The 17694-nt window shown below is 39.6% G+C and overlaps 1 protein-coding gene across 4 annotated transcripts in view; it reads left to right on the top strand.

The window, feature by feature from the left end:
- LOC131191894 (protein SSUH2 homolog) overlaps nt 1-4777 on the top strand; it is a 53394-nt gene extending 48617 nt beyond the window's left edge. For all 4 annotated transcript variants that reach the window (XM_058170500.1, XM_058170501.1, XM_058170502.1 and 1 more), the window contains 2 exons: nt 1400-1507; nt 3646-4777. In XM_058170500.1, coding sequence (XP_058026483.1) covers nt 1400-1507; nt 3646-3786 — 249 coding nt within the window. In that variant the 3' untranslated portion in view covers nt 3787-4777. The remainder of the gene's footprint in view (nt 1-1399; nt 1508-3645) is intronic.
- Nucleotides 4778-17694: the final 12917 nt, after the last annotated feature.

Below are 17694 nucleotides of genomic sequence, written 5' to 3'. Positions count from 1 at the left end.
TTACACAAACATTCAGGACAACTTATAACAATTAAAAATAGCAAAATATAAATATATATAGTCCTCAATTATGACTGATTGCTTAGAAACTGTTCAATGTTATAACGGATCCCTCCCAAAAGGTACTTATGACCCAGTTCCAAAATTCTGAAAGTCAGTGTCTCCTCCAATCACGTGAATGCATTTCAGGCAGTCAGCAATTGGCTCACATTTATGACTTGTTTGCAGTGTCTGCCAGTTTTGTAACCATCATTTACAAAAAATAAATGCTGAAAATTGGCATTTACTTCAGGTTTTGTTTGTTTTGTTTTTTTGTTTGTTTGGGTTTTTTTGCAAAAATGCCCCATAACAAAAGTTAAGTTATTCATTTAACAACTGCTGCATTTGCTTAATGACTGCTGAAAAAAAAGGGGTCATAAAATTGGGGTAGTCATGTGATGATCCACTTTATGACTGTCATGACTTTCAACAATAAGGGGGCAAGATCTGTTAAGGTCGTAAGTCAAGAACTTCCTGAGTTGTGCCCTTTCTGCTATGGTGCCCACCTTACGAAACATCCTTCCTCTGGAGATCAGGAAGGCTTTGACCCAGGTAGACTTTTTTAAGGTCTTAAGACTTCATTCTGTGCCCAGGTCTGAGTCCCTGAGTATGTGCAAGGGCTGGTTTCTTGGTTATATTAGTAGTTTGGACTATGATGCTTCTTGGCTGCTGTGCATTTTAATTTTTATAATGTTTGTTTTTTATTTGTTTATTTAATTTTGTTCACTTCCCAGAACCACTTGTTGAGATGAGCAGTCATATATATGCAATGAATGAATGAATAAATAAATCACGGCAATATATCTTCTTCCATTTATCTGTGAACTTATCCAGTAATCGCTCTATCCAGTATTGGATAGAAACTTATCAAAAAAAGAACCAACTTAGAAAATAAGGAGAAATTTCTGACCCTGAGAACAATCAGTCAGTGGTATGGTTTGCCTTCAGAAGTTGTGAGTGCTCCAACTCCATGGGACCATGGCAGTAGTCTAAAGTTTTGGAATAAAAGACTGTAAATGTCTGTTGTACTTGACTGGGTATAGTCCATACAGAAACTGTTTCAGGGCTGTATCTAGCTCTATTTTCAGCATTTTGAAGAAGAGATTGTACAGCCATTTGTCCAGAATGGTATAGGGCAGTGATGATGAACTCCGAACCACCCACTGCAATCGCTACCAGATTGACCAAACCAGTAGCATTTCACCCCTGGTCTAGTCCATGCAGAAACTGTTTCAGGGCTGTATTTAACTCTGTTTTCTGCATTCAGTTACGTTTCTGTGAGTGTAGGGCAATAACATTACCCATCCCTTCTTTTTATTGTTCTACAGTTTTGTATCTCCTAAAAATTTTGTTTTCCTAGGTTCATCCAGTGATAAGCTTCCCTATCAGTGCTGTTAATCAAGCTTCCCGAAATGCCATTGAACAACATCAAGCTCAGTTTGGATCTACTGCACGGATAGTGAGACAGGTAAGAGCAACTGCGATTGCAAAATGTTTTTTTTGTAATGGTGATGATCTACCACAGTATTATGGATTAACTGATTTATACTCCCTTCTGATAGGGAGTATAAAGGAAAGGGAAATATGTGATGGTGGCAAATATCTGTAGTTCGGGTGTAGGATAAGGCTGGAGGTTTGTTCTCCAAGCTTGTGGAGAAACCACATTTGGAAACCAACCCACAAGGTCAGAGAATGAACCTCCATCCTCAAATATACCTTGGTACTGTTTCCCATGTAGTCACATCTCAAAGCAATTTACACTTTAATAACATGATTAAACTGGGACGCGGTGGGTCAATTGGCTAAGACTCTGAGCTTGTCAATTGAAAGGTCGGCAGTTCAGTGGTTCGAATCCCTAGTGCCACGTAACGAGGTGAGCTCCTGTTACTTGTCCCAGCTTCTGCCAACCTAGCAGTTTGAAAGCACATAAAAAATGCAAGTAAGGACCACCTTTGGTGGGAAGGTAACAGTGTTCTGTGTGCCTTTGGCGTTTAGTCATGTCGGCCACATGACCGCGGAGACATCTTTGGACAGCGCTGGCTCTTCGGCTTTGAAACGGAGATGAGCACCGCCCCCTAGAGTCGGGAACGACTAGCACAGATGTGTGAGGGGAACCTTTACCTTTACCTAACATGACTAAAAACTAATCCATATATCTTAAAAATAAACAACATATTCATTATGTTTCAGTGGGAAAGAAAGCAAAACCAAACATGCAGAAAAGGCTTAAATGACAAGAAATGGGCTTTATAGACACCCTAATGCATGTACTAGGAAATACAGAGAGTCCAGAGAACTAGTCTTCTACATAAAATGAATGTTTAAATTTAATTAATAGGATAAATGAATGAGATATTTTAAAAGAATATTGCAGAATTATTTCCAGGAGCGCTCAACTTCCTGAGTGTTAGACAGGGTAAATATTTGGGTGGGTGGGAAGGGGAGAGACAACACATATATTGCCTTAATAGGAATAGCACTTAGACTTATATACCGCTTCACAGTGCTTTTACAGCCCTCTCTAAGCAGTTTACAGAGTCAGCATATTGCCCCCAACAATCTGGGTCCTCATTTTACTGACCTCGGAAGGATGAAAGGCTGAGTCAACCTTAAGCCTGGTGAGACTCGAACTACTGAACCACTAGCACCCAGCAGTCAGCAGAAGTAGCCTGCAGTACTGCATTCTAACCATTGCATCACCATGGCTCTTAAGGTCTCTCTCTCTCTCTCTCTCTCTCTCTCTCTCTCTCTCTCTCTCTCTCTCTCTCTCACACACACACACACACACACACACACACACACACACACACACGGAGAGATACAAGTCAAATAATCAGTGGATGGATGGTTTGGATGGATGGATGGATGGATGCATGGATGAGGATATGCTTTCCAGTTAGTCCACCCTGTGGGGCAGATGCATCACACACTGGCCACGCTCACAAACAGTTTAGCGAACGGGGAAAAGTCACGATACATCACATGATGACTCTGTGATGACAGGAGTTTAACACCCCTGGTCTAATACATTGAAATTATAAACAAACAAGTGTTCAAAGAAGCCAGAAGGATTAAGAAAACAAGTAAATTATAGCAGCAAGCCGTTGTTGGTTTGGTTGCTTTATACCTGAGTGTCATTATCTATGCATGCATTTTTATTCTACCTCTTCTCTAAAGTGGCACGGTAGTGATGGGGAATCTCCTCTCATTTGGTGCCCGCAACCTGCCTTAGAGTACAGGATGAATGACTGTCCCAAGTTAATGCAGGACACTCAACAATTATAAGGGAATTTGAGCCTCTCTTAAGCCTCTCTTACCTATGGACCATCCTCAGCTTGCTTTCAAAAATTCTCTGAGCCGCTGAGGATCAATGTAGTGTAAGGATTCCTTCCCCGATGGTCACCTTCTAAAAATAAAAGTGGGGTGCTCAGAGTAAGAACAAAGGATGGGAAGGAAAAGAGACCCTCTTCCCCAAGGGAAAATCACCAGCTGCATTTGTGGAAATTGATCGTCCCTAAATAATAGTGATAGCAAAACTATACCAATCTGTTTCTCAAAGAGTTGGCTATTTGAAAGGTGACAATTCTACTTTTGGTCTTTTTGCAGAGACAAACCATTGAGCTGGTATTTCTTACCAAAGTGGAATATGAATGGAACAGGAAATCCTATTCCTATTATGTCTATGGGAATGAGCACAAGGTGTATGTGGAGGATTATCCTAAAAAGTGTGGCTGTACTATTATATGATCCATGGACCTTCCAGCCACTGACAGAGAAATCCTGATCATTCCTGCATTATGTCTGCTCATCTGCTTCACCCCCCCCCCCAGTTCTTTCTTGTTTGAATTCCTATATCTCAGATGAATTATAAACAATTGTGTTAGCCTTTAAAAGAAGACCTGGGGGATTATTACTACAGCTGAAACACTTTGCATATTTTTTGTACAATTGAATGTTCATTGGTTTTTGTTGATGGTTAAAAATACTTGTGTTGGTATATTAGTTATAACAAATGTTAAAAGTTTAAGCAAAACATCCTTTCCTATCTCTGGTTTTCCTTAGTTTTTTCTTTCAACCTGAATTAATTCATTATGTTCTGAGCCTTTAATGAAATATTTTGTTTCATTGGCTTGGTGCACTTGGCGCACGCTGTTGCCCAATTCCAGATATAATTTTGGATTTTTTTTATCAATAATTTTTAGTTGCACTCTTTTTTTTTAACATACTATTTCAATATAAATCAGGAAATGGATTATCCAAAGTGACAGAACTAAGACTTTGTAGAGACTAAAAGTTTTAAATTCTTTTGTTTGTGGTGAATTAGTATAGCCTTTATTGTCATTGTACATCATGTATACAACAAAATTGATTTTAGCCTCACTAGTGCAATCCATGACAAAAAATACAAACAACATAAATAGTATAAAGAATAATCCCTATGGAAATAATTAGGGGGGAAGAAGAAAAAGAAAAATTAGTCATATGTTTCTGTGTGTGTGTGGACTGATTATGGTTGATAATTATAATTATGTAAATATAATCCTTCAGTTGATTACTATTATGTCATTGATAAGACTGTATATGTAATACTAATTCACTTTACTTTCACTTTAATGATTACAAACAGAAAAGATCATATCCTAATAACTACGTATTATAATCTTTTTAGCCTGAAATTGGAGCTAATAAAGTGCAGTGATTCTAAACATATTGCAATAAAAAAAACTGAACACTCTGATACGCTGCTATGAGTTTTTAAATTTTCTTGCATAATATCGTAAATATTTTATAAAGCTATATATCCTTTTTTCAAGTGCTGGATGGAATGCTTCCATCCTAAAAAGCATTGTAACAAAATGGATTATAGAAAAGAACAAAAAAGAAAATACGGTTTCAGTGGAATGAAAGAGAAATGGGTAGTGACAGAAATAGCAATCAAAGGGGAAATAAATACTGAAGGATTTGGTTTTGTCATCTAATATGCTTTTAATATGCTGGCTCCTTCCTATTGTGAAAGTTCCTTTGGAGGAAGCTAATTGGGACTCACTCCAGTCCCAATGAACTTTCTGTTAGTTAAAGTACAAGAAAGAAAAATCTTACTGTGAGAAGAAAGCAGACCGGGTCAGTAATGAGGAACGTTGTCCCATTCTTCTGTTGGAAGAAAAATCCATCTGGTTCAGTTCCAAGCCAGGAGAAAGGCACTGGAGATAAAATGGAGGCTGAAATATCACATTGGCATAAGTATTCAGACCCTTCATTCAGTACTTTGTTAAAGCACCTTTGGCAGCAATTATAGCTTTGAGTCTTTTTGGGTATGACACAACAAACTTTGGACATCTGGATTGGGGGATTTTTTGCCATTCTTCCTTGCAAATTCTCTCAAGCTCAGTCAAGTTGGATGGCAACTGTCGATGGACAGCCATTTTTAGATCCCTCCAGAAATGTTCAATAGGCTTCAAGTCAGGGCTCTCACTGGGCCACACTCTAGGACAGTGTTGGGGAAACTTTTCAGCACTGAGTGCTGAAACGGGAGTGCGTGCGTGTGGGGGAGAAGCACTGGAAACCAGAAAAAACCTGGCGTGCACATGTGGGAGCGCAGGAAACCGGAAGACCAGTTCCCCAACACGCATGCACATGCCGGGAAGCTGAGCTTCCAGTTTTTGGCACGGGCACGCGTGCCAGTCACCTGGTCTTTTGGTTTCTGGTGCCCATGCGAGCATGAAAACCAGCTGCATATGCCGGAAAGTGGAAGCTCAGCTTCTTGGCTTGCGCTTGTGCTGCTCTTCCGGTTTCCAGCACTCTCCCACGCCCAAAAGCCATCTGGCCTGCGCGCATGTGCACACCAGAACCCAGAAGAGCAATGGGCAACAGCTGGTGTGTCCAGAGATATGGCTGCGTGACACTTCCGGCACGCATGCCATAGGTTCGTCATCTTTGCTCTAGGACATCCACAGTGCTGTCCCTAAGCCACTCCTGTGTTGTCTTGGCTGTGTGCTTAGGATGTTGGAAAGTGAACCTTTAGCCCAGTCTACGGTCCTGAGCACAATGGAACAGGTTTTCATTGAGGATATCCCTGTAGTTTGCTCCATTCAGCTTTCCCTCAGCCATGACTGCTGCTGAAAAACACCTCTATAGCATGATACTGCCATATCATGCTTCACTGTTGGGATGGTATTGGTCAGGTGATGAATGGTGCTCAATATTTAGAATTGAGGCCAAACAGTTCAATCTTGGTTTCATCAGACCAGAGAACCTTGTTTCTTACAGTCTGAGAGTCCTTCAGGTGCTTTTTTTCAAACTCCAAGCGGGCTTTCCTGTGTTTTGCACTGACCAAGTGGCTTCGATCCAACAACTCTGATCGGCGGAGGACTGCAGTGATGGTTGTCTTTCTAGAACTCTGTCTCATCTCCACACAGGTTCTCTGAAGCTCAGTCAGAGTGACCATTCGGTTCTGGTCACCTTTCTTACTAAGGCCTTTCTCCCGTGATCGCTCAGTTTGACCAGGAAACCAGCTCTTGGAAGAGTCCTGGTTGTGCCAATCTTCCATTTGGGAATTATGAAGGCCACTGTGCTCTTAGGAACCGTCAGTGCAGCAGAAATTTTATTTTAGCCTTCCCCAGAACTGTGCCTTGCAATAATCCTGTCTCTGAAGGCAGTTCCTTTGATTCATGGCTTTTGCTCTGCTACAGTATGCATTGTCAGCTGTGAGACCTTCTATAGAAAGATGTGAGCCTTTCCAAATCATGTCCAATCAATTTAATTTACCACAGGTTGATTCCAGTCAAGGTGTAGAAACATGTCAGCAACAATCAAGATAAACGGGAGGCACCGGAGCTAAATTTCAAGTGTGGTTGCAAAGAGTCTGAATACATATGCCAATGTGATATTTCAGTTTCTTCTTTTTAATACATTTATAGACATTTCTAAAATTCCGCTTTCCCTTTATCATTATGGAATATTAAGTGTAATTAATGAGAAAAAATGAATTTCAACAACTGTAGAATCAGGCTGCAGCATAACAAAATTGACAAAAGTGAAGGGGGTCTCAATACTTTCTGAATGCACTATATTTTCTCTTCTATTAATTGATTATATTTGGAGCGTGTCTATGGAGATTCTCAGTCATCCAAGTCGTGGCTGTCCCAAAGGTGCTTTTTCAAGAGGCAAGTGGACTTTCTGGTTTTTCTTTGAAGATATTTCACTTCTCATCCAAGAATCTTCCTCAGCTGAGAAAGCTTCTTGGATGAGAAGCAAAACATCTTCGAAGAAAAACCAGAAAGTCCACTTGCCTCTTGAAAAAGCACCTTTGGGATATACTTGGAGAGAAACCTATTTGAAAAGATGGATACAGTTGAAAAAAGAAGTACCCACAATAGAAGAATGGATATTGAAAGTTTCTGTGGTGGAGATGGATAAAATCTCAGCCTTCTTGAAAGACAGTACTCAAGAAAAATATCTAAATGAATGGAAGAACTGGGCTGACTATATTCAAAATAGATATCAGATTAAGAGATTTCAGATTGCCTTTGAATGAAGGATGTTGTTTTTGATTTTAATGGAAGAAGTCAGGTTATGTGAAAGAGAAGGATTATAATTGTGTTAGATTCCAAAAAATTAATGTATGAATGTTTGTTTATTGAACTATACCTTGTGTTTGCTCTGGGAAGTCGGGGGGGGGGGAGAGGGGGGTTTTGGAGGGAGGGGGGATGGGAGGGGAAAATTTATTTGTTTTTGTAAAACTTTTTAAATAAAAAAAAGAAAAGAAAAAATGGATACAGTTAGGATGAAATAGTAAGAGGTGCTTTAGCTATTTGTTGGTGGAGTGCGATCATGATTTTTCTTGAAACAGAAAGAGAAAAATTAGTAGAGTCATAGATATCTGGCTTAAAATGGCAATAGACATGCCCAAAGCTTCCTAGATTATTTCTCAAAAGCTAGAGTTATTGCATCAAAACCAGCATTTGTCATTTCCCTTCTTAGAAGCTCCTGTATTAAAAAAACTTCAACAACCAGTTGTCTTTCTATGACCTTGTTTTATTATTGTTGGTGGCATTGCAAACTTTGTGTCCTATTTTATAAATAGGCATATTTTAATTTATTTTAAGATTACTTACTTTAATTGTGTTGCCACCAGAGCTTTATTCTCACTCTGAAATTCTGTAGGACCACACAGTTTCTTCCGGAATGAAGGAAACAATCTGTTCTTGGCAAAAGAAAGAAAATTGTCGGATAGTGCCATTCTTACAAGATTATCTAGAGGTGATCAGATCCTTCAATTTTGTCTACTTTAGAGGCTAATTATTAGGCTTTTAAAGTGTGCTAGTTATAAATAGATCAGATCTTTCAGATGGTTTCTTTTTGATATATTGCCTTGGTTTTGACTTGGTCACTTTAGATTTTTTGGGATGTGACATTCAAACATATTATTCCAGCAATTTTCTCAGAACTAATACCAGCGCTTAAATTCTAACTAAAGGCAGTTTAATCACTTGATGAAAGACACATTATGGTGTGAAGATAACAGCCCAGTTGTTACGTGGTCAACCTTCAAAGGATGTCTCACCGTATTTCAAGTAAGGGTGTACAGACAACTTGATCTGTGGTCCTTTTAGAGACAGCGATAATTAAAAAGTCAACAAAGGCAAATAGCATATATATATTAAAAATGTTTAGGTCCAGGTAGACTAGATTGAGCCATAGCAGAGGACTTCAGGAATACTTTGACTTCAATATTTTCAAAAGTTAGGTGACAGTTTCCTAACCATGCCATCTGCCGTAACATAAACAGTTTTTCTAACTCCCATGTGAAATGCTGCCCATCAGAAAAGGCTGCCGAGGTACTCTTTGACATGGGAACAACCTGTGGAATCCCTTTAGGATTTACAAAGTAAATAATTGGACAATCCCTTCCTCCATATCTATGCTTTAAAATTAAGCTAGCGAAATGGTACCCAAGTCTTCCTTTTTCTTCTGTTCAACCTTGTCCGATACTTAGAGACTAGACAAGTTCCTGAAATGTTCCTGGCAAGGTTTTTCAAAAGTAGCTTGCCATTCCCTGCTTTCTAAGGCTAAGAGAGAACCACTGGCTCAAGTCATGTAGCTGAATTTGTATCTAAGGTGGGACTAGAACTCATAGCCTCCCAGTTTCTAGCCTGATGCCTTAACTGCTATTGTTGTGTCTCGCTCGCTTTCCCTGCAGCCGGGTCCCTCTTATCTCCTGCTGAATGCTGAGGAATGTCCTGGCATGCCTCCAGGCCTCAGCCCTGGCACCATGCCCAGACAGGCCGAGCAAGACGAAGGGCCTGACGTGCCTCCAGCCCTCAGCCCTGGCTCCATGCCCAGGCAAACGGAGCAACTAGATCCCTCCCCCTCCCCCACAGCATGTGAGCCTGAGGAATGTGAATTGCCAACAGCTGGAGCCTGGAGAGATCCTCGCTTCAGGAGAATTGATAGGCGGCGTCAGCAAAAGGAAGGGAGGGGCAGGCCTGGATAAGTGCTGAGTCATGGAGCCACACCCCGTGGCCTATATAAGGGATCTGCTTTCTGGCATTCTCTGAGTCAGGCAAAGTCTACCTTGGATTGCTGAAGTCACTTCCTGGTCTCCTGCCTACCTTGAGAACTTTGCTAGGACTTTGGCAGAGCTGCAGAGGCACACCTGATACGGACTTCCCCGACCCGGCCATCAGCGGAGGAGTGGGACACGACAGCTATATTAAACTGGCTCTCAACCTATGATTGAGTATAATAGGAATATAAACTTCCAAGAATGGCCCAAAAACAAAAAAGTGTGCTTTGGAAATAACACTTGGAGGGATAGATGAGGAACACTTCCTGAACTATGATTTGGTCATTTTACCATTATGGCTGGATCTATGGAAGATAAGGTTGAGTCACATCTATACCTAATGGTGGCAGGGGAGTGGCGACTTAAATATGAAGTTATCAAAAGTTGATAGAGAGGTTTTATTCTACCAGGCCTTGGCTCCCAGATTGTCATTACTGGTCATTGTTGTACTCTTGCATGTTCCCAGCAGAAAATATTGCAGTCTCATCATGCTCACTTTTACAAAAACTTTTCAGCCTTATGACTTTTGCAGTCTTTACAGTTAACAAGAAGGCATCCTGAGTTTCTTCAACTCCAATTATTGTAGAAATAATACGTCAGTGTTTGTGGCAAGTCTGATCTCCTATCTTGGAAGTCTCCGTTATCTGTAAAAATCACGAAATGATTGCAGGAAGCCACCCCCTCTCCCAGAAGAAAGAAATATTTTGGGAAAAATTAAAAAGGCAAGATATTACATTTCTGTAAAGGAAAAAGGGAGAAATGTGCTCTTAAAAGACAGAAAGCAGACTCAATCTCCCTGCCCCCAGCAGATACCCAGGCCAGCTTTTAGAAATGCAGATTTGGTAATCCATTCAAGAGAGGATATTTTGAAACAAAGGCAGAGTGATAGGATTAGCCCTCCTTCAAGGTCCAACACAGGGCAACACAGAGCAAAGCCATTAAGCCACAATAGGAATTGCCCAACCCCCTTTCAGAGCAGTCCAAGCTTCAACCAAACCTGGGAATTCAGTCAAACAATAGGATTTGTACTTTATACAGCTACAACCCAGTGATGAAATCCTCCGAGGTCAGCTACTGGTTTGTTGTGCGTGTGCATGCCCGGTATGTGCCAAATGCGTGCTTTGTGTGCATCCGCACCGCAGCACAGCGCTGAAAAAGAAGGCTTAAGACTTTTCTAAGGTAAGTGAAGGAGAGGGAACAGTGAAGGGGGGGGGGGAAACAGCTGTGCTGCGCAATTTAGATTCTCTAGAAAATAGGATTTCCTGCTTTCTAGCGAATATAAATTGTGTGGCACAGCTGATAATCAGAAATGCCATTTCGACCAAACCGGTAGCTTTTATTACTACCGGTTTGCCCGAATTGATAGCATTTCACCTCTGCTACAACCCCTATATGGCTTCATGGGAGTCTGACAACAGCCAATAGAATACATGTTCTTGCACAGGAACAGGAAGCTCAAGTGCAAAGCCCCAAGAAGGTATAAAAACCCTTCACTTTCAACTCTATTTTGTCAGCTGCACCAGAACCTGTTCATCAATAAATTGATCCTCTTTCCAATTAACCCCAAGCCTCCATTTTGTCTCCAGTCCCTTTCTCCTGATTTGGAACTGAACCAGATGGATATTTATTCCCACATGATAAAACAATTTGCATTAGACAAATTGCTATGAACATGTGCAATCCTGTGTCTTTGGGCTAATTATGTAGTAGGTGAAATAAGGAATTCCCTGATCTGTGACCTCAGTCAGATTATGTTTAGCACATTCCTGCTGGGGCCGAAGAAACAATTTTTTGAGTAAATGTGTTTGGACATGGCTGCAGGCCCAAATTTTCCCCTGCAATATGGGAATACAGTAATGAGTTCAGTTCAGTTTCTTATTAAGAGTCACTGATCTGCAGGACAGATGCTGTACAATATAACAAATAACAAACAAAACACTTTGTACAACTAAAGAAAAAAAAGGCTAAAAATAGATACCAAGTCAATGGACATTCATAATTTAGGATGCTGTGCCATAATTCAATATTAAGGCTGCCAGCTAAGATAATCGAAGAGATTGTCAAATGCAAGCAAATTCTACAAGTCAGAAAAAACCCATAATGGATAGGGAATTCATCTGATCATGCAGGAGAAGATTTAATAAGGGCTCTTGTCCCTAGAGAGAGATTGTCAGTCAGAGTAAGTGATTTTGATGTGTTTGCTGCGTAAATAAAAATATAAGTTCCTACATAAGTGGATGACTGGGCCAGTCACTCACTCTCATTTCAAACTATCTCACAGGGTTATTATTGTGGGGAAAACAGTGTTGCCTTGAAACTCGTGCACCCCAAGTTTGGTGTGGAACTGATGAAGGTGGGACCTGTAATGCAGTGGTGGGTTGCTCCCGGTTCGCTCCCATTCCGGGAAATCAGTAGTGGTTGCGGCAGGAGGCTCTGCCCATCCATCCAGATGTCATCAAAAACGATCTGAGCATGTGTAGAAGCTCCACACGCTCACAAAGCGAGCAAGTGCACCCGCACGCTACCAATAGCGAACCGGTAGCGCCAGGTTTTGGAACCCACTACTGCTATATGTCCTAGAAGCACACATATGTCAGCACATTTTACACAGCTGAAGTTTCTGGATTCTTAGCATTCTATAAACTCACAGTTAGTTTATAGTTCAGTGTGTTGTGCAAATCCTCAATTTGTTCACAGTTATTCAGTAAATCATGGGTTAGCATGCAGTAAAATTATAGCCTTGCTCCTGCTAAGTAATTTTGCTGGTAGAAAATGTTTCCTGTGTGCAGTTATCTGAGTAATTGTTTGCTAACCCACCATTCAACATGCAAACAATCAATTGTATAATATACTAAGCAGGGCCTGTGAAAAATGTTACAAGTTTAGATCATAGATAATATTGGAAGAGAACAAGCACAGTTAATTTGCAATTAAACCAGAATGTTTACTGATCTTTTTAAGTGATAGCATAAGCCTCTAAGACGTACATAATGTAATTGCTGTTTTGTTTAAAGGTGTCAAATGTACATAATCATCCTTTTGTAATTTCATTAAGGATGGCCAATTCAAAGCTACCATGAAGCAGGTTGAATTCAGGATGGTTTTTGTTCACTACCAGGAATTTAAAAAACTTTGAACAGTGAGGGAGGCAACTCAGTCTTTCATCTTTTTGACATGGGGGTCGGGGGTGGGGGATGGGAAATGTCTCAAGAAGCAGTTTGGTGACCTAGTGAAAAAATTATAGTGATATTTTCCAGCCCGTCCTTTAGTACTTGGGAGTTTTCAGGCGCGAATAGGAATCAAAATATTCTCATTTTTATTATTATTCTTGTTAAAAAGTTACTTGAAATGCTAGATTGTGTTGCCAAATTTTAAGGGGATTTTTAAGGGTAGAGATGAGACTCTTGTGATTCCTAGAGGACCAAATGCAAAACATCATAAACAGATTGGTTTTTGGCCTCTAGAAGAACAATAGTTGCAAGTTAGAAGTCAAACTAGGGATCTTTGGTGGTCTCTGAGCTTGGCTGCTTTCTTGCAGATATTTCATTACCCAAACAAGGTAAGATCGTCAGTGCTAGTGCTGATGAAAACACCCAAGCTTGGAGAGCACCGAGGACCCCTCATTTCAACTCTGACCTACAAATATTCTCCTTTAGCAATAGCAATAGCACTTAGACTTATACACTACTTCACAGTGCTTTACAGCCCTCTCTAAGCGGTGTATAGAGTCAGCGTATTGCCCCCAACAATCTGGGTCCTCATTTTACCCACCTCGGAAGGATGGAAGGCTGAGTCAACCTTGAGCCTGATGAGATTCAATCTGCCAAACTGCTGGCAGCCAGTGATCAGCAGAAGTAGCCTGCAGTTCTGCACTCTAACCACTGGGCCATCACGGCTCTTTAGAAGTCAAATTTCAATTAAATATTAGGAAAACTAAACATAGTCAAATAGCAGGCATGACAATGAGCTATATCCTTCACTGACAGTCTTCAAGCAAAAGATGGGCAACCAATGATTTATTCTGAATCTCAGCACTAAAGAGGGGGTGAAACTCAATGCCTAAATAATCCATTCCACTTTTACAACTCTGGAATCCTGTGAAGTCTTAACAGGCAGTCCTCGACTTACAACAGTTCATTTAGTGACCTTTCAAAGTTAGAACATCACTGAAAAAAGTGACCTATGACCGTTTTCCACACTTACAACCATCGCAGCATCCTCATGGTCATGGGGTGGTGGTGTCAAAATTCAGACTGTTGGCAACCGACTCGTATTTATGATGGTTGCAATGTCCCAGGATCATGTGATCCCCTTTTGTGACCTTCTGAGAAGCAAAGTCAATGTGGAAACCAGACTCCCTTAACAACCGAGTTACTAATTTGACAACCGCAGTGATTCACTTTAACAGCTATGGCAAGAAAGGTCGTAAAATGGGGCAAAACTCCCTTAACAAATATCTCATTTAGCGACATAAATTTTGGGTTCAGTTGTGCTTGTAAGTTGAGGACTACCTCTATATGTTTTACAGCCCAGGTAATCATCCTCCTTGTTGGTTGCTTAAGTGGCTTTGCTTTCCTATAGACATTTGTGAAGTCAAACTGTTTCTTCATGGGGGGAAAAACCCTTCACACAGAGTATAGGCATTGGATTCTCCCCAAACTTCAGAAGATTTATCTTCATTTGAAAGAAAATCTTGGTTTATTAGGAACAACAGAAAGCAGCACTATGAATAAATGACTGGAATTAGACTGGAATTGCTATAAACTGGAATTAATGTAGTATGAAATCACTTATTAATCTTTGATTTATCCAATATCCTTTAGATAATTAAAAGTCTGCTTAAGACTGCCTTAACTGCTAAAGTTCAGCATTATATAGAAATAAAGCAGAAAGCTCCTCTGGAATGCTGTGGCATTTGCTGTACCCAACTAAGTTTACTTGTGCCTATTTTTCTATTCTTTGAATATGTACTTAAATAAATCTCATTGGAAAAAAGGCTGTTTCACTGTAAGCAAATAAACTGGTTGAGAATAATCAACCAGGAAACATATTATATTGCAAGGCTGAACAAATCTATGGAGGTCTGTGATTTGTTACTTAAGCACATAACATTGCCATTGCTCATGCCACCTTGGAATTTTAGTGAATTGTAGTTCAATGAATCTAGGAAACACCAGATTGGAGAAGAATGGTGTTTCAGCAAATTCACCCTTAAGTATAAATACATTCTATTAAACACAAGGGTGACTGAGTTCTGAATATTATGTCTGGAACCCATACCACATTTCAGACATCAATACAATTGAATGTGTCCATAAATATTTTACAAGAAGAGTTCTCCACTCCTCTGAATATAACAAAATACCTTATGCCACCAGACTTGAAATCTTGGGTTTAGAAAACTTAGAACTCCGCCACCTTCGACAGGATCTATGTTTAACTCATAGAATCATCTATTGCAATGTCCTTCCTGTTGAGGATTACTTCAGCTTCAGTCACAACAATACAAGAGCAAACAATAGATTTAAACTTAATGTTAACTGCTTCAATCTTGATTGCAGAAAATATGACTTCAGTAACAGAGTTATTAATGCTTGGAACACACTACCAGACTCTGTGGTATCTACTCAAAATCCCCAAAGCTTTAACCAAAAACTGTCTACTGTTCACCCCATTCCTAAGAGGTCTGTAAGGGGCATGCATAAGAGCACAAGAGTGCCTACCGTTCCTGTCCTATTGTTTTCTTTAGTTATATCCAATTAATATAGTTATTACATACTTATGCTCATATATATGCTTATATATTGTATAATTATTTCATGCTTATGCTTATAGATACTGTTGTGACAAAATAAAATAAATAAAAAAATAAAAATAAATAGCTATGGTCAGTATCACACGACTGATATGTGAACCTCATTAAGTATGTCCTTGCTTTAGAAGCATATCTAAGTTTGTGGGGTTCTTTTGTAGCTTGGCTTGACATACATTGAGGTTTTTTTGATGACAAGAGCAGTAAGTACTTATCACAACAAATCAGCATCTGGACAGGCAAACTAACCACATCTTTTTATCAATATCCAAACTTTACCATTCTGAAAGCTTTGGCTGCAAATTCTTTAGGATTCCATCATACCCAAATCACCCCAACATTTCAGGTTTCAGAGACACTGTAGCCACATCTAGATGGTCACATCTAAATGCATGGGGTGAATCATGGATTTTATAGCCATCTGCCCATAGGCTCCCTTTTTATCAGTCTCTTCATATTAGTTCCTCTCTTACATAGCAACAAGAAGCAATCTTGATTCAATTTGAATTGTAAATTCCAAATTTGAAGAAAGTGATAGTAAGTTTACAGGATTTGATGGATATCTTTATTGCAAAATGTGTCTTCTTTTAAGACAACAATAGCCGGGAGGAGAGAAAAAACAGGACAAGTTTTTAAATTGTTCAACAAGGAGGCAGGTTGTGCTGAACCAATGTAGTAAGCATCCTATCCAGGTGTTAAAATTAAAATTTTCAAAAAAAAAGTTTAAGAAGGAAGATTTTGCTTTTCTGTTTCCCTTTCTGGAATGCCAAGCTTAACATGTCACTGAATGTCAATGGATTGAAAAGTGTTCATTGAGTTATTCTTGTAGGCTAACATGTTTTGCTGCCTCTCATCATTAGATTTTCTGGGATACCAAAAGCTTGGCATAGCTAGTTAGTAGATTGGGCCCTTCTTGAGAAGGATCTCCTCATTACTGACTTGGGTGGATTGCCAAGCTGGACATGGAATATGGGGAAGTGTCGACTCTTCTAGGTAGGAATTGGAATGATGTCCCCTGATAGTACTTATGTCAACCCTGAATTTGATTGGGATGTGGTCTTGTTTGTATCTTTGGGTATTCTGACATATTGGGGTGAAAAGCTCAGGAACTTCAATACTGGCTTTTCACCAGTTAGTATCAAGATGGTGTATCTAAATAAATTTGTTCTTTGAGAAAGCGGAATGCCTTGGATTTCAATTTGTGATGGATACATTACTTGGAACCTGACACTTTATGTCCAATGCAGCTTTGGATTTTCTGAGGAATTGGCAGGACTCGTACAGGTGATTGGAAACTTGGATTCTTCTAGAAATCATTTCTTTATCATCACCACCCAAATTGGGTTGTTTGTAGCTTGCTGACAATATCTTATGGTAGTTGCAGGGACAGTTAGAAGCAGGGTGGGCCTGTGAGACGCAATGGTAGAAAATTAGGCAACTCACGGAAAAGAAGGCTGTGACAGAGACAGAATAGCATTCATAATAGCATAACCTGAGAACCTCTCCAGGATTGATGCCTGTAAGTAATGGCTTGACAATCATTCATTCTTTGTTGAGATATGTCAACCTGCCGTTCCAATCATTCAGAAAGTCAGAGTAAGTGTAACCCCAAAACTAAGATGAATGCTGAGATGAGCTTCCAACTGGATTGGCAGAGCCAAGACAGACTATTTCCCACATTTTTCATTGCTTCTTCTTTTGATACTACAGATTCCTTTTGGGATAGAATTGTAATTTCTCATTATAACATGACTGACAACCTAAAACGTTCTGCTTTTCTATGCCATGGTACAAAAAATGTCTCCAGAGACAAGCATAAAATATAATTACGACTATTTTTGAGCCAAATCAATAAAATATGTGTTTCTGGCTGTATCACTGATAAAATGAGTATCATTTTATATTGCACACTATTTCTTATATATCAGTCTTTTCTTTTATTTCTTTGCTATTATGCTGCTTAACTGTCAACAACCACCGTTAATGTGAAAGTGTTAACAGCATTAAGGTAATAAAAAAAAACAAGCAATAAGACTCTTATTGAAGAGTCTTGTTTGGAAAAAAAAAAAGAATGTGTTATTATGCATAGGAAAGACCATAATTCAGGTTTCCAGGCCAGCCTCTTAGAGGAGAATATTTCACAAATGTAGCAATTGCATTGTAAAAAGGTTTGACTTGTTATTGCAAATCATCTGATGCAGCATCTAGAAAAATGGACCTGGATGGAAACTTGAAAATCTGAGCAGGTAGATAAGAGGGGAAAAAAAAAAGAGTCCAC

This window comes from Ahaetulla prasina, chromosome 2, assembly GCF_028640845.1.
Source record: "Ahaetulla prasina isolate Xishuangbanna chromosome 2, ASM2864084v1, whole genome shotgun sequence".
Classification (NCBI taxonomy): Eukaryota; Metazoa; Chordata; class Lepidosauria; order Squamata; family Colubridae; genus Ahaetulla; species Ahaetulla prasina.
The sequence above is the reverse complement of the archived record's forward strand: the minus strand, read 5'-3'. Positions and strand labels throughout refer to the sequence as shown.